Source organism: Drosophila rhopaloa, unplaced genomic scaffold (assembly GCF_018152115.1).
Source record: "Drosophila rhopaloa isolate 14029-0021.01 unplaced genomic scaffold, ASM1815211v1 contig_2, whole genome shotgun sequence".
NCBI classification, from domain to species: domain Eukaryota; kingdom Metazoa; phylum Arthropoda; class Insecta; order Diptera; family Drosophilidae; genus Drosophila; species Drosophila rhopaloa.
Window position 1 is genome coordinate 22,042,725 of NW_025335083.1, and position 24,754 is coordinate 22,067,478.

Consider the following 24,754-nt stretch of genomic DNA (forward strand, 5'->3'; position numbering starts at 1 on the left):
CAAAAATCTATTTAATATTTTTCCGCTTCCGTGCTTAAAATTTTATTGTAATTAGACTGTGGAATAAAATGGATGGAATTTAAAAAGGCTAGGAATAGAAGAATAAAGCATTTGTTTACTACAGAAATGTTATAGAAATCTTTTTAGTTAGATTTTAGCTGAAAGTCTCTCTTGTAGTCCCCCCCAGCTGTGTCATTTTCCCGGGGCCCGTACTAATCAGGGGCCCGGCAGCGAAAAATGTGTAAAAATTTAGATGTTAAGCACTATTGAGAAAGAAAAATATAAATCAAAAAGTCATGGTCACAGGAACCGCATCCATTTTGACTTACTGACTTCAAATTAACCAAAGAGTAGGTTGTGGGAAAATCGTTCCCAAAATCTAAGCATATTTACTCAAAAGCAGACACTGACGGATTTCCCTTTTCTTTTCCTGTTGAATTTCAAATAAACCGTCCCTAATTTTGACGGAGACTTCTAAGACACCCCTGTATCCCTAATTAATAATTGCCTTTTACAACACATGTAATTTTGGGGTGCTGAATGTAAAATAGTGGCTTATTTTTATAAGTAGGGAAAAATGTACAATTGGAAATGAACATAACATAATAAATTTAAAGTTTTTAACTTAAGGAACAACGATACTATCGATAACATTATTTAGCATGGCCTCTTTGACAATGGCATTTTTTTGTGCCCCACAGCTGGTCGCTCTGAAACCTGAAAAATCTATTTAAGCAACCCGCTCGCTCTCTTCTTCGTACATTTTTTTGCTACGAGGATATGTCGCGTCGCGCAAGAATTAATTATTAATCAAAGAAAATTAACAGTGCTTGTGCAGTGCAAGTGTGATTACAAATTTTCGGGTAAAAAAATCCCACCAAACAAAATAAATTCACCCACACAGTCAAACAGATGCATACGTGTGCAATTGATACGCACACACACACGTACACACAAGCGCGTACGCAACAGAGAGTTGTAGGTGTAGTAGAAAGTGCAGCAGGCGCGGTCTAAAATACATACGTATACATATATAAGTAATTCGGACGTGTAAATAAACCGGGTCGCCCATAATTTAGGGGCGGTACTACGCCCTCCGCCGGAATCGAAATCGGAGTAGCGGCAAACGTGTTCAATTCCCGAATCTCCCCTTGCTCTTTCTATCTCTCTCTTTCTCTCGGTGCGTACAAGTGTGTGTGTTAGTTAGTGAGCGGCCGTGTGTGTGTCTGTTTTTGTTGGTCACTTTAATTCGCCACATATACATACTCTCAAAAAAAAACTGGCGTTAATCCTGCATCGTTTTTGTTGCTGTTTTATCCTTACATCCTGCAGCTTCCAGATATTTTCCCTTTCGGTAAGCGATTTCCAACCAAACTTTTCATTTTGTCTTTCCCCATGCACTTACTTATTGGGACTCTTAATGCCGCTGCGTTGGTGAACTTGATTCTGATTGGAGGTCGAGCCAATTAAACCGGTTCGTGTAAATAAAATCCGCTGAAGATTTGTCTTCTCGTTTTTCTGGCTAAATGCAGTTTTCCTGGTTAATACCTGGTCTTCAAAAGTAAAATGGGTATATTGAATTGTCACAAAAGTATTTGCAAATTTTCAGAAAAAATATTTTACCGATGATATTTTCACTTAATCTTACTGTAAGCCAAATGATATTCTAATACTAGCTAAATATAATTGGTAATTGAACAAAGTTGTGACGATCGCTTAAAAAGAAAGAAAAAAGTAATAGATGTTAGTGGTCAACCATCTTATAAGAACCGGGAATTAAAGAACCTAAAACCAGGAATTTTAAAATTTGTCTTCCATGCTTTTGTAAAATTTACTAATATCGTTGTTTTTATACTTTTGTTTTTATAAAATTTACCACTAGGATACATATTTTTTCAACAAAAGCTGGCAGTGATTAGCGGATATCTCCTAGTCGGGGCTCTAAACTATATGTTTTTCATGTTTTTTTTCGTTTCTTCTCCGCCTATCTGGGCATTGCAAATGCATTTCTTTTTATCAGCCGCATTGTGGAACCGAATACATTAAGGTCGCCGTTTTCCACGTGCAATTAATGCCCACAGCTAATGACAATGGGCCACGTACTTATCGGCCGCACTGTTATGATGATAGTGACCCAACGGGTCGTGATTTTTCATTTGGGAGAAACCACAAAACGAAGTACTGATTGTGGGAAAGATTTCGCTGAAGCAGCGGTTCATAAAATTTATACTGATTACCCAAAACGTAAGTGGGTGCTTTTTCGGCCGAATTCTTCAAAGTATTACTCAGGGGAAGCCTTATCTAGAAACAATTATGTTTTGAAATGATTAAAATTTTTATTCGAAATTCCGCTAACTTCTGTTCAAATCTTTGCTTTGATTTAAAACTTTCGATAACCTTAGAATACCCTGAAAGCATTTGGCTACCGTTCCGCTTGAGGAATAGCGATCCACCTTGCACCCTGCTAATGAGCCACGCCCACCGTTCGCCCACCTGCCCCCTATCTTATGTGTGTACCAACCTGACCTCGGCCTCTGCAGCAGTTGTTGTGTGCAAATGAAGCTATAAAACTGGCCCATGCCACCAATAAACGAAAACTTTTTGCTGGCCACTCTTAATGGCCTAGAGATCATCTCCCCGTGCTCTTGTTCACCACCTCCTCATCGCAATGTAGCAACGTTATCCACTCCTCTTCCCCTTGCCATCTCTATCCTCTATAAAATCGAGTCTTAGAGGAGAAAGCCATCAACGCTCCGTAAATTCCCCCGAGCAAACAACGAAACTACAACAACTACATTTACCTACACACCTGCAACTACAGTTATGGCTGGCAGCGTATAAAGAAGAAGCTGCCTGATGAAAGAGGGGAAGCAAGTGCGATGCTGTACACAAGAAAAGATTTCCCCGTAGTAAAGCGGGTTTTACTCTATCGTAATTGTCTAGGATGAAGCGTGGTCTTTTTTAAAGCACTGTCATGCGGTTTTTTGTTGCGTTTTTATGTGGCAGCAAGAAGTGATAAAGTTGCCCACAGATGAGATGACAAAATGTGTTCTTAAACACAGTTTCCTGCTCATGATCGAGTTTTCGATGGAATGTCTCTGTGCTCAAGTTTTATTTATAGGTAAGAGATCTGGGTTAAAGAACAGTCTACGTTGTGAAGTTGTTAATTGAAACCCCTTTTTTTTGAAACGATTTTCCGCCTTAGTTTTCTACAAAGGAAATTACCGGCAACTTAAAATTTAAGTTTAGATTATGGTATCTCCTTTCATTTTAGTTTCTGTGATGTGGAGAAAACTATGCACTTTAATGTCGAGCAGCTGGTGGATCCTTACATCCGTTTTAAAAAGTAGTTCACTTCGCTAACGTTGAACAGAAAAGAGCTACCTTAAATGGATCTTTATAGTTTATATAATTAATTAATTAATTAATTAATTGCAATTAATAAATCGATCTTAGAATCGCAATGATTTGATTATATATTTTTCGTATTTCCTAGCATATTCCAAATGCCTTTATCGTCGACTTCAGAGTATGCCCGAAGTCTATTAGCTAACTTTCAGATTATTTTTTTCTTTGGACACTTTCTCGACCAAAAGCGAGCTGGCAGAAGAGCAAAAATGATGCTATTGCCGTTGTCATCTTTTTATTGGTGGCCTGTTGCAGTTGCCTGCTGCCACTCATGGCAAAATGAAGACAACTCATCCCGGGTTTTAGCCCCTTGCCAACCGCCAACCTCCCAAATCAACCCTCTTCGGGTTTTGAGCTTGATTGAGTGCAGCAAGTGTGCACTGGGGGCAGTAAACATTCAATGCACAGCAAAAAACAAAAAGATAATCATGATCTTCTATTTTTTAGTATGCCATGTTTCGTTCCATTAAAGAGACTAGTTTTAATAAGCGTTTGACGACTATAAAAAGGAATGTATAAATCATATTGGTTAATATTAGCATTTACAATTAACCAATATTTTTCTCTGTAACGCAAACTGGTGGTGACAGTGGCCAGTGTTCAGCCAACGGCATCACTTTTCACATTATTAAACGTTAATGAGTTTTTAAGACTTGTTTGCGCATGTGGGCGATGCGATACGATGCGATGTGATGGTGAAGAAGATGGAGTGCTCGAGCCGGAGTTGCAGCCTTGAAATTGCAATTGGCCGCCATGGCCAAAAACAGTCAAAACGCTGGCGAAGGGGCAAAAATGGTTTAAAAACACAGCAGTTGCAAAACCAACAAGAGTGGAGCCGTGCCAACTGGAGCTACAATTACAAGCATCATTGGCCTTATTTCTTTTGTTTTTCTTTCTCGTTTTTCGGAGCTGCTGTTTCGAATGTCACCAGATACACAGATAGAGACCCGCACAATGACATTAAAGCGCAGCTGACGTAGCTACTACCATGTATATTTGCACAGCTTTCGCACTCCACCTGACTCCCTCGCTTTTTCGCGTTTTTCAACGCTTTTTAGTTGCGCTCTTATGGGCATCAGAAAATGATTACGCGGCATTTAACACCACAAACAGATTCTATTCCGCAAATGTAGCACTTTTATTTCTATTTTTAGAATTTAAGCAGGCTAAACATGTTTATAAGCCCGGCGGTTGAAAAGAAATTCTTTTCGTTATCTCAGCTTTTTATGTCTTACTCCTTTTAAAAAGTATAAATAACATTTTTAGTGCTTCACTTTGTAGTCAGAGCAATGAGGAATTCGTTCAAGAATTTCTCTGCACTTTACCCCATTTTTTCTTGTCTTAAAAAACGAGGAAAAATTCATGGTTATGAGCTTAAAATGTATGTCGAAACCAACCGACACCAGCTTGTATTGTAAAAAGACATCAAAACTGTTTATAAAACTATAGAATACAATACTTTATACACTTTTACCTCCCTCATTTGTTTCCCCCATTTCTTTACAATTTTTGTTTCACAAGCGCTCAGGATTTTGCATTTTTTCCCCATCAGTTGCCTTTTTCATTCTCTGCAAATTGTTGTCTAATGAAAATGCCTTGATTATTTATGAGCATAAATTAAAAATTAACAGTACGCCGCACACTGCACCTACACAGGCGCAATTCAATTATGTTGCATATATTTCATATTGCAATAGCAGCGGCAAATTTATGAGCCATGCCCCCAGGGTCGAACTTGACAAAGCCCAACCGAAACCCGGACCCACACCCAAACCTCAACAAACCAAAGCGAATCGTACTGGAGCGCGCCAACCAGCCAAGCAGCACCGCCAGTAATGCTAAATTAAAACAACGGTGGCTAATAAAAATTGTCCAGTTTCTATTTTCTCCAAATAAGTGGTTCATTCTCTAGTGATGACGTTGATAGTTATAATTAAAGTTATAATTCTTAAGTTGTATTACAATTGAGAATGATCCGAGAAAAACTCGGGTGCCCCTAAATTACAGCTCTTCTTTTAATATCTTATACAATCTGGTAAAAAATGGGTTTTAGAGATTTTCATAATAATTCTGTCAAACATTTTTTCTGTTTTTCTTTCCTTAGTATAAATTTAAAATTAATAAAACAAAATTTTTAAATAGTGAAACATACATATATTTCCCAAAAACCAATGTCTCTGTGATGAAAAGTAAACTGATTTGTGGTTGGCCGCAAAAAATGATCGGTTAACGCATTTCAAACCTTGGGAGTAACCAGATTGGTCCAGAAAAAAGCCAAGTTGTCAACGCTGATTAACCAAACCCTAGCTGGCAACAATAGCTGCATCAACAACAAAGGTCCAAAACGTAGCAGCCAGCACAGCATATTTACCAAGGTTGGCAACGCAGCTCCGCTGGGTGCAATGCAAATCGTGGGCGTGTGGGTGGCTGGTGCCCAGATGGGTTTGTTGGATGGTGGCCCCATAAATTCTAATCAACTATTAGTGCATGAAAAGTAGCCGGAAAGAATGTTCTGTTATCTGAGGCACTCGCAGACTACGAAAAGCGATAGCGGAGCACACTCAACATTGAAAAAACATTTACCTAACATAATGTTGCACTTCCAAATTTGATATTTTTCAATTCACGTGTCCCCGAAACCAAAGTCTTCTTAAGTATGATTGCCCCTCCATCTGGCTAATTACTATGTCACCCGGTTAGTTACAACCGAACTGTTATGCAAGGTGTTTTAATTAGTTCAATGGCACATGCCCTCCCTCTGTGTTTTATTTCCAATCAATTTGGGTTGGAACCCAATGCCAGTTGCAAAACAGATAAGCTGACTGCCAGTCGTAACATCATACAATGATGAAACAATGCCATAAGAAAAGGCATTTGCCAAATTGTGAATCACACAACTTAATTTATGCAGAAAGCACGACCGATTTGCAATAAAAATAAATTTAAATTCGAAACCAGAAACTTGGTATATCTTTAAGAATAAATAATGTACAGAAAAGCTTTTACCGAAACTAAACCTTTTAATCCGACCATTTCTTAAGGGAATTAAATACTTACCAACTTGGTTTTAACTTGTATTCATGAAAAAACGTTCACATTTATAAGCTTCATTTATAGTATTAAATTTGTCTCTTCATTCTTTGGCCCACAATATATTGTTGGGTAAATACTTGCCAAATAAACTTTATTATTTGCGGACATTTGTTTAGAAACTTTCGTAGTCGTTTGGCAATGTTCTCTTCTCCTTTTTTCCCATACCCGAAAAAAGTTGAAACCAAACGCTTTGAGCTTGATGAATTCCAAATATCTGTCATACTTGATAGTGGTAAATATTCAAATGTTCTATAGTTACCAAGTTGTATTTCTCAACATATATTGTTTAATATTTTCTTTATAAATAAAATTTAAAACCCGTGTCTGAATACAAATTCACATCTGCAGATGTTGCCCCATTATAATAACAATGCGCAACGATGACTCAGAAATTCTTTGGCATAGTGTTGTGGGGCTAGCACTTTGCATTAGTTTGTTGTGGCGGCGCCCGCTTCAAGATTATGAGGTTGTGTAAGCTCGCCTCAAAAAAAAAATTCAAGAGAGCAGAAATAAGCAAATGTATGCCATAGAAATTTGTATTCCATTGTCATGGACACGCATCACATGAAAACGAGGAGCCGAATGGAAATGGGGAATAAAGTCCGTCATTCACTCATATGTTCATACAGCTGTGGTCAAAGTGATAGCACTTAAGATGCTTTTTGAAAAAAGGAAAGTATATCGTATTTCGAGTTTGTTATATTTTCACCTTTTTATAAATAATTTATATTGCTACCCATCTTTATCGTTTGAAAATCAAGTTGTTAAATTCAAACCACAAAGGTGTGTTCTAAGGTGAAGACAAACCTGTCTTTCAAATTTATAGTGTAACAAATAGATGTATCTTTATAACAATATAAGGGGCAATAAATTAATAAATTTAACTCAAATATTGTATAACTATAACATAAAATAAAAACATAAAAATGATATTATTATTTTCACCCCAAATGTTTATATATGCTGCTTTGGGGGCACAATTGTCCCCTATACGTGTAAGTCGAGAAGAGAGTGCGATAAAAGTGGGACAGTAAGGAAAAAAAGAGTGGGAGGAAGGGGAGGAGGGATTCAGGCTGCTGGCAAGGAAGACGATTAAGTCAAGGCAATAATAAGGAAATAACATTTTAATGGTACAAAGAGAGATTGGCCTGTGTGTGAATGGGAAGGAAGTATTCTGCCAAAGCGAAAGAGGGGACAGTAGGGTGTGCCGATGGCTCGAAAAACCGCACAACAGTAGAATCACGTCCACGCCTTCCATTTTCGCCCCCCGCCCGGCTCATCTCTTTCTCCCGAGTGCGTTCATGCGTGATTGGTTTTTGTGATAAGAATGGGTGGCTGGGGGGTTTTTTTTATTCGAAAACTCACTGACCTGCTTTGATTTAATTTTGTAAACTAGTTTAACGATTGAATTGGATTTGCGAAGTTTAAATTGAAATGTAGTTGAATTGTGCTAGTCCAAGTATTCATTTGGTTCACACTTTGTAGAAATGCAATTATTGAGAATTTTATAATTGAGCTTTTTTTTTATTTCAGCTTACTGCACTGCAAATTGGTATACTTTTCTGAACAATTTCTGCTTAAATGGGTTTTAATCCATTTAAAATTAGCTTACAATGCAGCCAAAACAATTTTGTTTGAACAAAACACCCGAATTTTCAAATTTTCTAAACAGTAATTATATTCCCATTTAATTAAGTCTACCTTTCTCAATGCATAATTGGCCTAATCGCATAAACGAAGCTGCTGGGCATAATTAGAGGCAGAAACAAAGCAAAACAACAGCAAATTAATGATGCGGGTCCAACGTAAACGGGAGGTTTTCCGGGTGCGAGTTAAAGCCCACCCAATGATGGTCTAAATAGAATTACCATTGTGCCAAATGTCAAACCTCGAAAAACTTTTCGTTTGTTCCACTTATTTGTCTCCCTTCATGCGCAGGTTTTTTTTGCTAGCCTTGTTTTCGTGCAAAGTTTTACAAATTGCATGGAAGTGGTATAACAAAAAAAATGCAAAGTTTGTTTTAAATAAAAAACGTTCCAGAAAAAGAACTCGAGTACTGTAAATGAGCAATTGCTATGCAAACGCTGGGTCGCTTAGCATATTTCTGCTTTCTAAACGCCCCCGCCTCTTACTTATCCTCTTCTGCTACATTTAACACAGCTAAATTCTTTTTTCTTATTTTACTTTCCTTTCTTTTCGATACACAGAACATTTTTTTATACATCACATCCATGTATTGTTCATTTAAATATTGGACCAAGATAAAAATCTTAATTTCAATAGATTAAAATGCTATGACAAAGATTTACTACAAATTTTGATATTAAATCAGAGCGCAACAGAATTTTTTCTGTGTACACATGCCAAACATTAAGCCCCGATTCTTTGTCCTTCTCTATTGCCCACTTTCATCTCTTTCTATTTACTTTTAATTAAAATGCGAGTCATGAAATCTCTTTTTTTTTGTTTCTTGAGCCACAAAGATTCCAAGAGAGGAAAAGACAGAAAAATTAGCGCAAAAATCCGCTTTATGAGCCTGGAACCGCTGATGTGGTTGCAAATGATAATGATGATGATAATGTCCCCATATCCAGATACATTATTCAGTTGTCAATTTTCGTATTTCGACACATTTCTCTTTGTTTAGCGACAGGTTTTCCCTCTTATTTTCTCGGTTTTCCTCTCGAAAATTCCTATTTAATTCGATGTCATTTATTTTCTCTTTGGTCGGCGGGAAAAACTCATCTTCAAAGCAATTTTTATGGCTTTGTCCATTTATGGTGATTGATGCCTACCAAAGGGCAATCAAATGAATTACTTTTGTGTTATTAAAATGTATTTGGTTAATTTGTTTAACTCTGTACTTTCTTGTTGGTTTGCCTGAGTTAAATTTAATTTTTATACAGGCAACAAACACTACATATGGGCCACTTGACAACTGCAAACAAACAATTTATTTAAGCAGCTGCGATTAATATTTGAATTTAAATAAGTATGTCAAATCCCGCAAATACCTGTTGTCTTTCATTTAGTCACTAACGTTCCCCAGAGAATACTTTTTTAATTGGTATTCCCATATCAGCACACCTGGATTTTATCAGCAGTCAAGTTTGCTAAACAGTGGAGCTTCCCTTACTTGAAACGAGTAAAGTGTTTAGTTATTCCTTAAAATTATCATACAGTAGAATTAATATTTATAAAATGCTGTCTTGCTCGTAATAAGCTATCTTATATTTATAAGAACTATAAGAACTTAAAAAAGGAAACAAATGTTTTCACTTAGGGAAGTCCAAATGTGTTTTAAAAAAACACCAACTGGAGGAGAAAATTAGCATTTTATTAGCTGAAATTGCGAGGCGTTGTCATCGTCATCATCGTCGACGTCGACGTCTTAGTTCATTAACCTGCCGGACGGACTTGGCATCGCATTTGTTTTTATGACTTCAGAAGCCGAGCGGTCTGTGGATTGTGGAACCTGTGTTTGTGTGGGGCGTATTTATAGCGCTAATTTGTATCATTCCCTGGGTTTACCGCTTCTCCTCTGCATGCCAACATGAAACCGAAATAAATTTTATTTGTGTGCAATATAAATTACGCGCCTTTCACATCAGGCAGCCAGAGTTCCAGACTTTCCAGAACTCCCGAATTCTGGCAGTCAGCCACAGATCATTAAAGTGCCGAGTGCAGGGCCCCCAGACGCCTACAACCAGTATTACCCCCAAAAAAAAGAACAGATACTGTTGAAGTTTATGTGTAATTTTTTATTTCTGTTTGGCGCGACTTGTTGTTGAAGTGTGCGCCAAACGAGTGTACTTAATTATACAAAATATTTTCTTTGCCCAACTTAAAGTCGGGTGATTTATACATGGGTAACATGCCAGGCCATTGAGATGATGAATTTATGTGTGGAACCTGTTTTGGGGTATGCAAAATAATGCCTGGAAGTCAAGTAGTAGCGTTTAATGTCTGCCTATTAGTCAACATATTATGTTCAGACATGTTGCAGGCAAATTTTACTAGGTTTCTTGAAAATTAATTGAGATAGCTATTTATTTTTAATAGAGTTTAGTTTATTAGTGTATAACTAATTTGACTCAACTGACTTAAATGTGCACTCAAAAGAAAGGAATTAATATAAAAAGTGTTAGTCTCGTACATTGTTTGTTTAAATTTGTAAAAAAAAAAGTTTATACTGTATCCCTATTCTGTTTAGATTTCCTAAATTTTAAATGACTGTGTGAACAAATCAAAAATTGCTTCCATGTTCGACTGTATGCAAATGTGTAAAACCAGTCTGGCGTCAAATGGTCACCAGCGGGTCAGCAAACTACTCTCTTAATTGTACAATTTCATTAATTGCATTTAATTGCCTACGTTTTCCAAATTGTTTTCACTGTGCGCCTTTTTGTTTTTATTTTCCTGTTAGTGTTTCGTTTGCTGTTTTTTTCACTCTTAATTGCATTTTGTGTTACAATTTCATTTTGTAAGCGTTGTCACAATAGTTGTTGCCCTCGTTTATTGGCTTTGCTGCTGCCTTTGATTGTTTTTTGTCACCACCGGGACGTGACCTTCGCCAACGCAGCCGCCGATTCATTAATAAATTACTATGAATTGAGTGCCATCATGCACAGATTTTCCCGAGTGCTAAATAATATATTGTGTTTGGATGTACACACGTCACTTTCAAACAGTTTCGATCTGTTAACATTATGCAGCTATCTCCGCTTCACATCGCTTCCGCCTCGTGTTTGAGAACTTCTTGTAAGAGCTGACACAGATTTTCATCAAATTAATTGCAGTGCGCTTTTTTAAGTGCGCGCCACACACTCAACAAGCGTGCTAAGTGTTTTCGGGCCCAAGTGCAGTTGAAACACGCTTACAAGCTCGTCTACAGTGCTTGCCAATAAATTGGACAAATATTACATTTTTGCATAATAAATAAAGGTTAGACAACCCTACTTAAGAAGTCAATAAGTCACTTTTTTAAATCCTGAATATTTACTTTTTTTCCCTGAACTTCCCAGAACTATTGTATACAAAGTATTATATCGTGACGGATGATGCCAGCTCATTTGTTCTTAACCTTCGATTCTTATGAATAAAACAAAAAACCCTTATTTTTGCGATGCAGGATTTCAAACCTTATTTAACGCTTGTTAAGTTAAGTTTCTTATTTTGAAAAGGTTTTTTTCAATGACTATCCAAATAGTTATTTAAATAAAAAAGGACACCAAAAATTTATAATATAAAATATGAAAAAAATTAAAAGAACTTGAGTTTTCCGTTAATATAATACTGGGTCTTTTCCTTGTTTAGAATATATTTTGCAAAGTTATAACTCGGTTACTAAAGCTCGGCTATATAAAATGAAAAGTTTTGGCAAATTAGAAACGCCTGAAAGCGAAAAGTTTTGAAATTTTCGAGCCACTACTGTACATAGATGGCCTGCCCCGCCCCTTTGGCGCCCCCAACCGCCTTATCAGTGGCAATAAACAGCGCAGCTTGAAAAGCTTTCAGCGGGCGCCATCCTGAACCCAAAGGCCACCCACTCTTTTGGCCCTTGTAAAAAATGCTAGCTTCCGCTTTGTGGCCCCGCCCAAGATAGAGGCCGGGGGCCAAGAAAAAACGGAGAGGGATGCCCAGGAATATTTCAATTTATGGCAGTTTGACAGTTTTTCAATGTTACGTGCAGCGAATTTTTGCGCACTGCTGAGCGCGCCGCGCTTTTCTATTTTAATTAAAATCCTGGAAAATTAAATTAAGAAAAAAATTGTGGATGGCGCAGTGCAGTACAGAAACTGCAAAACTTTAACTAACAGGGCGAACAAACTGACAACAATTCAATACTTATTATCTCAAAATCCCAGAAAGAAACTCTGAAATCACACAAGCCGGCAACAATTGAACTCGATTGTCGTACACATAAATCATCAATTGCTGTCGACACTGCGACTGAACAGTGAGTCAAGAGTTGCCACCAAATTACTCTTGAGAACTGTACAACTTCAATAAACACTGCGATTCTCACTCAGTAAAAAAAGTTTATTGTTTTTTTTTAATTTTATAAAGTGACGTACAAAACTTTTTAAATGGTGGAAAATGTACACCAAACATCTTTGTACTTTTTAGAATTTAATTAAACCAATCAACCAAGTATATTTTCATATTAAAAACAAATTCAATTACAATACCAATACATGCCAAACCGAAATCCCTATATTAGTTGTTCTAATGTTATGTATACAAAGTTTTTTTGAAACTAATAGTCCAGAATGTTTAATTATTCATTATTGTGTTGCATGTATAACAAAGTTAGAAAACACTGTGAGTCTGTTGTTCACATTTGCCTATATGCGGTTGTTGGTGTTGCTAACTATTTGTCAGCCTCTTGTAGTTTCAATTGCTTTGAATGGCATTATAATTAAGTTATAATGTAGATGTAATAAATATGGTTATTAGATAATAATCCAATTACTTCTTAAGCATAGATTGCGGTGAAGTGCTGTAAAAGTGATTAATTCTTTATGGAATTCCACTCTTGTTTTTTGCCACCTCCTTCCCCCAAATTTTTGTTTGCTTTCGTTGCTGTTTTCAGCAGTTAAACTGATTACCTGTCAATTAGCAGTTCACAAAGCGTGACTTCCACCGTCCTCCCAACCATCATACATACCCCCTTTACCCATTTCGATTCCAATGCTACATATGTGGGGATAATTGAATTTCAACATTTTACCAGACCAATTATGCTCTTTTCAAGCAGAACTCAGAAATTGTAAAATGTATTCATTTGACATAATTGTAATTGAATTGTCTATAGTGGAATATGCATGCAAATGAATGGCAGCAGCACAAACAACCGTGAAACAGAGCGGTCTCAATTTGATTAATTTAAATACGACAAACACAAACCGAATTGAAGTGAAATTCCTTTTGACAGCCATGTAAAGAAGGTTTTTTATAGCCTGGCATGATGTAATAGCTATCCTAACTTTTTTTTAGGTCAGCTTTTAAACAAACTCATAAATTGTGGTAGTTCGGTTGACTGTTCTTTTATCAAATATTGAGTTATTTTCAGGATACTGAAAGTTTATCAACTTTGAATTATTCATTAATTTTAATGCACTCTTTGGTTTTTTTTTCGTGCGTAGGCTTTAATTTAGCTTTTTCCAGAACCCAGCTAAGTAAACGTGGGTTAATTAAAAAAACTGGAATTCATATTTCACATGTTCTTGTTATTAAATGTATTATTGATGGCTTGACATGGCTGAAAGGGCTCTCCAGTGAGCGCCACAGAAGTTAGCCTCTTTTGGGGTCTTGCACATGCAACTGCATATTTAAGCAGAGTGGTGCTCTTTCCGCCACCCAACCCCAAACCACCCACTTCTCATTCTCCATCTGCATCTGCATCTGCCCCCGAGGCAGCCCTTCGAAGTGGTGGTGGCCTGCGTGTGCTCCACGTAACGTGATGTCAGATGGTGGGAAAAACTGGTTTTTCCGACTACCAACGACCAACTACTACCAACTCCCAGACCCGTAGTCTTGTCTAGTTTGCCGCTCAACGAGGTTGACGTCGCATGCCTTATGAATGATTCAAAGGCACGTTATGTGTGCAAAAAAACGGAGGATGCAAAAACTGAAATGTATCGAACATCCGAAACTTAATATACTCTTATCGAGGATGACTCTTGACGTTATAATCAAATTTTTATTCTTTTTACTTGCTTGTGCTCGACAACATTTTAAAACATGTTTCCACGGTCAAAATAGGAATATGGCAGCTATTTCGACAGGAATATTTAATGTTAGGTATATTATTTCTTTAATAAAATATAAAATTTATATAATCTTATACTTTGTTTGGGCACTCTATTTGAATATTTTAAAAAAACTGTTATACATTGTTTATTTAAATATTGTTTCGTGCTAACAATTAGGCATTTCAGTTTTCATTTAAATTTTAGTTTTTAGAAATGTTGAGGGGATTTAAAATAAACTTATTAATGCAATTTATAAGAGAAGAAATTATCACTTTTTTTTTTGGTCAAAATTAGTTATACCCAATGAAAGGGTATGGTTTGAGCCAGAAAAGCCCCGGCGAAATACCGTTAAGAGTTGTTGCGCTTTTGGCTAGTACTCGTTCACCATCTCTGTCACTCTAGCCGTCTTTCCTCTCCCTCTGACAGCTTGTTTGGCTTGTGAGTTGTTGCTGTTGTTGAAGCTGATGCTGCCTGTCTTGACGTTGTTTTTGTCTGCGACTATGACCTTTGTCAATGGAATTTTCGGCCAAAACGGCATTTGGAGAAAGAAAAAACTGTATTTTTTCTCGTCTTTTTTTTGCTGCTTCTTGCCTTTGGCATTTGGTGTGCAAAGCGCTGGAGATTCCGCGGGATCCACCGAAAAAACAGAGATTCAAGCCGGAAAAAAGGTATTGAAAGTTAAGCTTTGATGCGATTTATCGCTGCAGAGGTTTCGCAATCTGCATGCAAAATGTTTGTAATGTTTTAGCATCGGAAATCAAATAATCAATAAATATGAAATTAGTTTAAGTGCTTACTTCAGTTCTTATTTCATTTCCTGCAAGAATTTTATTTTGAATTGACTTCCTCTTTTATAAACAAAGAAATAAATTGTGAGTGAATCTTCGCCACAAACAGTTGGTACGAGAAAAATACAAAACTTTTCGTCAACTTCTACAATGTTTTTCAATGAATTCCTCATCCTATTTTTAATATGGTAGATAAATCTTTCTTATTTTACATTTAAATTAACTTGCATTTACGGCAATTAACATGCAATTATTAGCATTTTGCTAAATACACGCCATTTAACACGAATTATTTTGAGGCTTACCTACATCGCAATCTTAAAAGAAATATTACCTCACTAACATTGAGAGATAACTCAAATTAATATTATCTCATAATTAATTATTTATAACGATCCCAATCGCGAACACATGCGCTTAACCCAATTAGAAATAAATGGTTCAGAAAATAACAAACGAAATGAATACACACCGCTAAAATAAATTGAGTTCAATTATCTGTATATATATTTGCTAACAAAAGCGCTTATTTGACTATTAGCGTATAAAAATAAATCACGGCAGCGATATGAAATCATAACTTTCATTTTTTCTACCCCTCATTTATTCATTATATCAAAGTGATTTATCATGGTGTTTATTGTTTTCTTTTTTTTCTTTCTTTGCAGTCTAGTAATAACGAAGGTCTTCATTTTTCAAAGGCGGAGGAAGCTGATAGAGAAATATTGAAAGTGGTCCGGGAATGAGTTTTCCGAGGCGATACTGGACCTGGAAATCGTCTCCATGGACTGAGAGGATACGGCAATAGGAACTCTAAACCGGAGTCAAAGGTCAAACCGAAGGCTAGCATGAGCGAGAGTGCAAGGGAGACACATAGACAGACAGCTAGAGAGAGGGAGACGAGACGAGAGGAGCTCCCATATGTGCCAACAACAACAACAACAACTACAACAAAATTAATAACATTTCACGCTTGAGGGAGCGATAAAAGTCTGATAACGATTGATAAATAACCAATCACAATACGGCATCATAAACGTTTTAAACACATAAGGCAACCCACAGCAACATATCGTCTACATAGAAAAGAACAGGGTCCCAACATGATCGCCCCGCAATAATTCAAGACATCAGTTCCACATCAACAAAATATTTTCCCGAATCGCCAAAATCCACAGTCAACCGACGACTATAGCCTCCTAGCAACCAAACGATAGTTAACAGAGATTAAAACAATCATGACTTTCTCGACCTTCACACGCAAAATGCGCGGGCGCATGCGCTCCAATACCTGCCGGATCGTCCTGCTCACCTCACTCGTCTGGGTGATCTTCGACTTCGTCCTCATCGCCCGCTATTCGGATTGCATCGGCAAGGATGGATGGCGATGCAAGCGATCCGGGGAGTACGACGTGGAGGTAAGCTTTATGTTTATCTATCATATCAGCAAATATTGTCTTCCACCGAACCATTTGATCTACATGAAACGGTTCATAACGATAACTATAAGTGCAAATTAAAGTGCTTTGTTGGCAGCCAGTTAATTCATATTGAAAAATAAAAAATATAACTATTATGAAACATTTAATTATTAAATTCTAAATTAGATTTGTTGTGGATAATCATTTACGTGCAATTCTCTTATAGCTACCCAATGCCGAACGCTTGGTGGATGACAATCAGTTGGTAGATGACAATGAGATCAATACGGAGAAATCCCTGGACGGTGATTCGGGCGGAGCTCTCATTATGGGACAGGGCTTTGCGCCGGGCGGCATTTCCATGACCTATCCCAGCGTGGTGCTAAAGAAGTGGTTCCTGGCGCCCTCCGTTCAGGAGGCCAAGGGTAAACCGGGCGAGATGGGCAAGCCGGTGAAAATACCCGCCGACATGAAGGATCTCATGAAGGAGAAGTTCAAGGAGAACCAGTTTAATCTGTTGGCCAGTGACATGATCTCGCTGAATCGCTCACTCACGGATGTGCGACACGAAGGGTGAGTGCTTAATCCTTTGCCATGGTTAAACTGGTTTTCACTTTATCCCCTTTCAAGTTGCCGCCGCAAGCACTATGCCTCTAAGCTGCCCACCACATCCATTGTGATAGTTTTCCATAACGAAGCTTGGACGACCCTGCTGCGAACAGTCTGGAGTGTTATTAATCGGTCGCCGCGTGCCCTTCTCAAAGAAATCATCCTCGTGGACGATGCCAGCGAAAGGGGTAAGTTGGTGGTATTCAATAGGTTCTTAAAATCTGTTAAAAGTTTAGAAATAGCTGGAAAGCAATGCAGAATTCTTCGCTTTTGTAGATTATATCTTTCTTTTCAGAGGTTCATTACTTGATAAGTTATTTTATTTCTGTCTTACCTCATTTTATAGACTTCCTGGGCAAACAGCTGGAGGAGTATGTGGCCAAGCTGCCGGTCAAGACGTTCGTACTGCGCACAGAGAAACGTTCCGGACTGATTCGGGCACGTCTCCTGGGAGCCGAGCATGTGAGTGGTGAGGTCATCACCTTCCTGGATGCCCATTGTGAGTGCACGGAGGGTTGGCTGGAGCCTCTGCTGGCGCGGATTGTGCAGAATCGTCGAACGGTTGTGTGCCCCATCATTGATGTGATTTCCGACGAGTCATTCGAGTACATCACGGCCTCGGATTCCACGTGGGGTGGTTTCAACTGGAAGCTAAACTTTAGATGGTGAGCGAAGAGTTTTCTCGTTAGAGCAATCTTCCTTTAATACCTCTTTAATCCTTTTTTAGGTACCGAGTGCCATCGCGGGAAATGGCGCGCAGGAATAACGATAGAACTGCTCCATTGCGAACTCCGACGATGGCTGGTGGTCTGTTCTCCATCGATAAGGATTACTTCTATGAGATTGGTTCCTACGACGAGGGCATGGATATCTGGGGCGGCGAGAATCTGGAAATGTCGTTCCGAGTAAGGCAATATCAAAACATCTTGCAGATAGCTTTTCTCGTTTTCTCTTTTGTTTCGTTTAAACTTTTTTTCCTTAGCTGCCAAGCCAAGCCGCAGAACAAATTCAGACCTTGCATAAATCTAAGATTTGCTTTTGTTTTTTTATTGAAACATTTATTTTAAGTCCTTAAATTTTACCTAAAAGAACGAAACAAATTTATTTCTACTCACAAACACAAACCATTACAACAAACGCAATCATCGATGATACCCGCAGATTTGGCAGTGCGGAGGCATTTTAGAAATAATACCCTGCTCCCACGTGGGTCACGTGTTCCGTGACAAATCGCCGTACACCTTCCCCGGCGGCGTGGCCAAAATTGTGCTGCACAATGCGGCCCGAGTGGCCGAAGTTTGGCTGGACGAGTGGCGTGATTTCTATTATTCGATGAGCACAGGTTCGCAAAACAACAACAACCACCAAACAATCAACAAATTAAACAGTCAAATAACATTCCAATCACAAGTCGATTTTAAATTGCGTGCATCTAACTCCTAACTTTAAGAATTAATCGTTTTCTATTTGTAATTGGCTTTAAAACGCTAACAGACAGAGAAACACACACTTTTCGAAAAAAGGTCCCCCACTAAAACACTAACACACAACATTAAATCAAGCTGATATGTTTTTTGAGCATAAAACTAATGATTTTGTGTAACCTCCTAACTATATACTTACCCGAAAAACTATTTATAATTAACTAGCTATCCCTAAATATTTCATGTAGCTCAGAGAGCTCCCCAATCGATGAAAGAACACATCAACTTTCTTTCTTATAACCGCACTGGCATATCCTAATTAGTATGTTTCCTTTTATAATTTCTCTTAATGAAATTCTTCTCGATGTTCATTAAATTCTTCTCAGTTTCTCAGTTCTCCTTATGCTCATGCTCGTGCTCTCTCTCATGACCGCTCATTAAAATCAAGCTCAGCTAAATAAGAAATAATATCATGTTCCCAATACTAAACACCAAAGTTAAATACTTTATACGCATAGGTATTAACGTATCCAGTTATCCTGTAAAACTGAGTTGAAACCCTAAGCTAAACATAACTTACATAAACTTAACTTGTTGCTTATTAATTATGTTTAAGTATCTGACCAATTGGTAATTAATTTTATTCTTTAGTTTATTATCTTAAGTTGTAACTAATATTAATCTTTTGTTGAATTTTTTTGTGTTCTGGTTGCCTGAGGGTTGGGTGTGGTTTGATAAGCACTTTTCAGACGGTTGGTACTTAATTGAAAATGCAAACAAAAATGATAACCATATTTTTTATTCCAACTCGCTTCTCCTTAAAAATGTAAATTTAACAAAAAAAAAATATATGTTTATAAGAAGTCGAAAAAGAAATTACTTTCCCTCATACAAAGTGCTTACAATCCCTCAAATAAATATCGACTTTTAGGGGCCGCTTTTTCTCATCTGGATATTGCTTAAATTAAAAGCCACGTCCCCTGTTGGTCCCAACTCGTTTAGATATTGCTGGTTTTAGGGCTGTGGAAGGACAGCAAGCTAGGCTTGGCCAAAACTGCTCTATAACAACAGCTTTCTATATATTATATATATTTGTGTATATCTTTCTCGTCCACTCCTTGACCACCAAATGCTCGATTGTACTGCTCGATTGTCAAAATAACAACCACACACATAACTCCCCAATGAAAACGCGATACGAATTATGCAAAAACCAATCTGAAACCGCGCGAATCCAGGTGTGGATGTGCGGGGGCGTGCTCGAGATCGCGCCCTGCTCCCGCGTGGGTCACGTGTTTCGCAAATCTACGCCTTACACCTTCCCCGGCGGCACCACGGAGATTGTCAATCACAATAATGCTCGTCTGGTCGAGGTTTGGCTGGACGACTGGAAAGAGTTCTACTACAGTTTTTATCCAGGTTAACAAACTACAAACAAACAAAAAATCAAAAAATTAAAATACCAAAACCAACAAAACAAACAACAGAATGCTCCTCCACTTTCTCTCTCATTCTCACGTTCTTTCTCCACTCTCTAATTTCTATTGTCTGTCTCTTAAATAGTGTTTTGTTCCGTATATATCTCTGCATACATAACTAAAATATTTATCCCGAGCAAGCAGCACGCCCTGCATTATGCAATGTCTATATACACACATAATAAATATTTATATCAATATTTATGATTTATGGCATGGCCGTGACCAAAAATCCAATCCACAATAAAAAAAAAAATATAGCAACCCACCGATCAATCAATTGAATCCAACCACGAAATACTTTTCTTTCTTCACCTTTTATCTTTGATTTGCAAAAAGTTTTTTGTTTTATTGGTTCCCGATTCCCATTTATTTCTCTCTGTGTTGTTTTTGTGCCATTTTTCAGTTCCGTTCTGGTCTTGTTTTTTAACCACCCCCTATAAAAACACACCTAATGCCTTTTGTCTTTGTCCCCTATTGCGTGCCCATTTTCCACCACCCCCAAAATAATTTATAATTTTGGAGAGGAAAAATCACGAGAAGGTTTAAAGATATTTAAATTTAGTGGGAGTGGCTATCAAAAACTTATTTGTTATGTCCCAGTACTTATATTTTATAGCTAACGGCAACTAATGAATCTCAAAGCTAATGTTTTAAATTGGTAATGGATTTTTGTTTTAGCTTTTATTTATTAAAACACCAAACTGCGTATTCCATAATATGTGTTTTTATGTCTCTTGTAAAATAACATAATTGGCACTGCTTTTACAATTAATGCAATTTACGCTTGTAACTGTTGGGCTGCATTCGTGTTTCGGTATTTGCATGCTTTTGATGTTACAACTAAATAGACGCACCCGTTTTTTTGTAATTATATTTGATCACCAAAGCATTTTTAACTTGCCTTTCTAACAAACACATACACCTAGAATTTAATACACAAAACACTCGCCAGCATAGATGTTTTAAGTTGATATTTCCGAATGTCCTATTAACCTATGTATTATTTTGTTTACTATTTATTTCGATTCGCCAAATAACTTTAGGAGCTCGCAAAGCTTCGGCTGGCGATGTAAGCGATCGCAAAGCTCTGCGTGATCGCCTCAAGTGCAAGAGTTTCCGCTGGTATTTGGAGAACGTTTATCCCGAGAGCTTAATGCCCCTGGATTACTACTATCTTGGAGAGGTGAGTTGAAAACTTTATTTGAAATGGGGTTACCTTTAACTCATGTTTGTTGCACCAACAGATCCGCAATGCGGAAACGGAAACCTGCCTGGACACGATGGGCAGGAAGTACAACGAGAAGGTGGGCATCAGCTATTGCCACGGCCTGGGTGGAAACCAGGTGTTCGCCTACACCAAGCGCCAGCAGATCATGTCCGACGATCTGTGCCTGGACGCATCCAGCTCCAATGGCCCCGTCAACATGGTGCGATGCCACAACATGGGCGGCAATCAGGAGTGGGTCTACGATGCGGAGGTGAGTACAAAACCAGTGAAAGCCTTGAAGCCTGAATATGATTTTGAACCATTAAATTACTTTACAGGAGAAGTGGATACGCCACACGAATACGGGTCAGTGCTTACAGCGCGCGACGCGGGACGATGCCAACACGCCGCTGCTGCGTCCCTGCAGCTACGGAAAGGGGCAACAGTGGCTGATGGAGTCCAAGTTCAAGTGGCAGGCTCACTAGCTGGATGTCACAAGGACACCCGACAACAACTAAACTCAACGGATCCTACTAACTATACTGAGAACTTCCAATTTATGTTTAATCCTTGCTGGCTCTTATTTTTGACGATTACGTAGCCTAAGTTCGTTCGGATCTAAGTTCTCTCCATGCAAATATCTCTCTCTGTGTGCGTGAATGTGTTTGCGGCCGGAGAATTCCTTCGGCGGCAGGATGTCTTCCCAAAATCTTGATGCGCGTGTGTGAGTGCGTGAGAGTCAGTACTAAAATTTAGATTTATCTGTTTACATGATATGCATGTATTTGTGTTTATATAGGCAGGCAGGCAGTTCTACGATTTATCTAGGTATATGTAATTGTAATGTATATTTACATTAGCTTCGACCAAGTACCAATAAATTGGCATTTAACTGACGTTTTGTGCTTCGCAGAATATAATTTAAAAAGTATATAAATTGAACCCAAGCAAATGCAGGCCAAGTAATTGCCACAAGTGTGTCATAGCAAACCATAATATAGCTTAAATACTACAATGATGAAGAAGGTTCTTATCTCTCCTCACCGGAAGCCCCAAGCACACGACATTCCTAGCTAGAATTGTAGTTGAGAAATTCAACGGTTCGCTCTTGTTTCCGTATTTAAACTTTAAGTCACTTTTATGGGTTGTTCCTTTCGCGCACCCCCCAAACTTTAGGCTATAAAAATATCTGAGAATCTGTTGCTTTGTACCAAAATAACGCGCTCTTCATATCACAAAAGGAAACTACACGAAAATGCTTCTAAACCATAATCATTATACAATGGAAAAAATAAAAAAAGTAAAAATTGCACGCATATCATAAATACAGTGTAAAAATATTTATAAACTACATTCAAAAAAGAAATAAAAAAAACAATGTACATACGATTAATGTAGCTATTAAAAATATACATTTAAATAAAATATTTATGTAGTACCTATATGATATACACATATATGCAAAGCAAGCAAAACTGTACTATAAATTGCATTTAGTTCTAGGTTAAACGTTAAGTTCTAAATTAAATTTAGATTTAGTCAAAGTTTTGCATAACATCAACAATAGCTCTCGACAAAATATTGCTCAAAATCGAAAAACTTACTCTCTCAGCTATTGTGTAAATATTTCGAAATGAATTTCAATCAAAAGAATGAAGCATAACCTGACTATGAACGAAATTCCACAGACCCCTGACAGCAGCAAACTGATATGACACAGAGACACAGGCCAAGTAAAACTTTTTAGCTAAATTTATTTTTAAAAACGATGATAACGAGAACCCATAGTTATAGAGAAACGATATATACATATGGAAAATAGCAACTATTTTTAACTGGTGACGGTGCAATTTTTAATTAACATTTAAAATAGCAAAAACAGGAAAACGAATCCAATCAAGCAACAAACACAGGCAGGCCAAGACCCTTTCCCCAAAACAATCCTATAACTAGTGTTTATGTATGTTGTGTAACTGCTATATATGGCCTACAATATAACATTATAGCTGCCTATCCGATTTAAATTGTTGATTTATATATTTAGCTAAATATAGGTTTCCCGTTTCTCAATTGTAACATCTCTCAAAACACAAATAATAGAATGATAACATGAAACTTTGTAAGCCAACATTTTTTTAATGAATTTTTCATTTAATTATTATTTTTGTTTGTTTAGAGACTTTTTAAATTTTATAAATAAAAAAGATGACAAAATTAAAAGAAAATCTAAAGGAAACATTGATTTATTCGGGCGGCATAGCAATCTCTAATTGTACTTTGCCTAAAATTTTGACTTTGAAATTAATGGTCTATTTACTTCCGGTACCGATTAAATTAAAATTAAGTGATGATAAGAAGCACTAAAACGAGGAAGATTTATATACGCAAAACAATTACTTTCGTTCAACATGATCTGGCGGACGTGTATTCTAGTGACTTTGGTGTCCGGTTGTTGTGCATTAAATATTCCATCTATATATACCATTCCAAAAGATGTCCATGGTGGAGACACGTTTATTGTGTTCTGTTCATGCAATGACTCCAATAGACATTTGCAACTTAGGCTGGAGGATCGTACGTTGGAAACGGAGCCATTCGGCGAGTTTACCATCGGCTACAGAGAGAACCAACCCGCAGAGGACGGTGTTGTGCACTTCAGTTGCAATTCGCCATGGGCGACTGGTCATTTCACTCTCAAGATCCTGAGGAAGGCCAAAGTGACCGATGACCCGCCGGAGGTACTGTCCAACGGTTTCTACCACGACCCGATGGAAGGAAAGCTTCAAATTTTCTGGCAGCAGCAGGGCGAACTGCAGTTCAGCGGGTCAAACTTGGCACACAGCGTGCACGCGGATGTGGGGTATATGGTTAAGTTTCATATTAAATTTGGTTGCTTTATTTACCCTTGGACTTACAGAAAAAATGCTCTGATTGTTGGCTACAACACTGCGATTTTCTACGATTGGGATCCCACGAAGGCGGCCACTGTTCACATTAGGAGGCAGAGCTCCTGGGGTCGCTCGACTAAAAGCTCTGTCTTACAGGTGCCGATTTTGATGAACTCTACTCGTCGTCGTCCGCAGAACCTGAGCTACCACCACAAAACCAACAAAATGTCCTGGAAAGCACCACAAGACGAAAAGGAGCTGCTCGGCTACACTGTCTACTGGTGCACTGCCTTAAGAAACAACTCCCAACTCTGTGACGACCACAATCCAGTGAATTTTCACATGCTGGAAAAATCACAGCTTGAGTTCCAGTGGGACGAGTCTATGGCTCAATTAAATAAGGGAGTGGGAGCGCGATACAATGACAACTCCGGCGGAGGAGTTCAGTGGATCGGACCAGGGTTTCCCGAAAACACTTATGTCCCTCGATTGAGTTTCTACTTGGGCTTCTTGATCATCTATATCATTATAATGGTCTTCTATTGTAAATGGAAAAGTATGGCCGAAATCGAGATCAGCTTGCCTCCCATATTCGATCCTATAGTGATGAAAGAATTAGGAGTGAAAACTCTTGACTTTGCCTAGCTTTGGTCCTCCTCTCCGTATGCTACCATCACC

General features: G+C 37.9%; 2 protein-coding genes across 7 annotated transcripts; both read left to right on the forward strand.

Annotated features, from left to right (window-relative positions):
- The first annotated feature begins 701 nt into the window (after nt 1–701).
- Nucleotides 702–22,084, forward strand: LOC108040348 (polypeptide N-acetylgalactosaminyltransferase 5). Of its 6 annotated transcripts, XM_044459605.1 has the most exons (11): nt 703–863; nt 1,333–1,354; nt 15,715–16,464; nt 16,694–17,040; nt 17,098–17,264; nt 17,423–17,741; nt 17,804–17,981; nt 18,238–18,418; nt 21,025–21,164; nt 21,226–21,459; nt 21,527–22,084. In XM_044459605.1, exons 3-11 carry the CDS (start codon nt 16,285–16,287, stop codon nt 21,671–21,673), a joined length of 1,893 nt encoding a protein of 630 aa, XP_044315540.1. In that variant the 5' UTR covers nt 703–863; nt 1,333–1,354; nt 15,715–16,284; the 3' UTR covers nt 21,674–22,084. The 6 variants fall into 6 exon arrangements, with proteins under 6 accessions (XP_044315539.1, XP_044315544.1, XP_044315540.1 ...); XM_044459604.1 differs by lacking the exon at nt 18,238–18,418 and adding an exon at nt 19,739–19,919 and having other exon boundaries at nt 702–1,354; XM_044459608.1 differs by lacking the exon at nt 1,333–1,354.
- On the forward strand, nt 21,884–24,721 carry LOC108040305 (cytokine receptor-like). Its single transcript, XM_017117729.2, has 3 exons — nt 21,884–21,912; nt 23,752–24,048; nt 24,106–24,721. Exons 1-3 carry the CDS (start codon nt 21,884–21,886, stop codon nt 24,719–24,721), a joined length of 942 nt encoding a protein of 313 aa, XP_016973218.2.
- Nucleotides 24,722–24,754: the final 33 nt, after the last annotated feature.

Coding starts and splice junctions, on each gene's coding strand:
- LOC108040348 (XM_044459604.1), top strand. CDS start 16,285: ATGACTTTCTCGACCTTCACACGCAAAATGCGCGGGCGCATGCGCTCC. Junction 17,742..17,803: donor TGGAAGCTAAACTTTAGATG/GTGAGCGAAGAG, acceptor ATCCTTTTTTAG/GTACCGAGTGCCATCGCGGG. Junction 21,460..21,526: donor AGTGGGTCTACGATGCGGAG/GTGAGTACAAAA, acceptor ATTACTTTACAG/GAGAAGTGGATACGCCACAC.
- LOC108040305 (XM_017117729.2), top strand. CDS start 21,884: ATGTCTTCCCAAAATCTTGATGCGCGTGT. Junction 21,913..23,751: donor CAAAATCTTGATGCGCGTGT/GTGAGTGCGTGA, acceptor TTTGCAACTTAG/GCTGGAGGATCGTACGTTGG. Junction 24,049..24,105: donor AGCGTGCACGCGGATGTGGG/GTATATGGTTAA, acceptor TTGGACTTACAG/AAAAAATGCTCTGATTGTTG.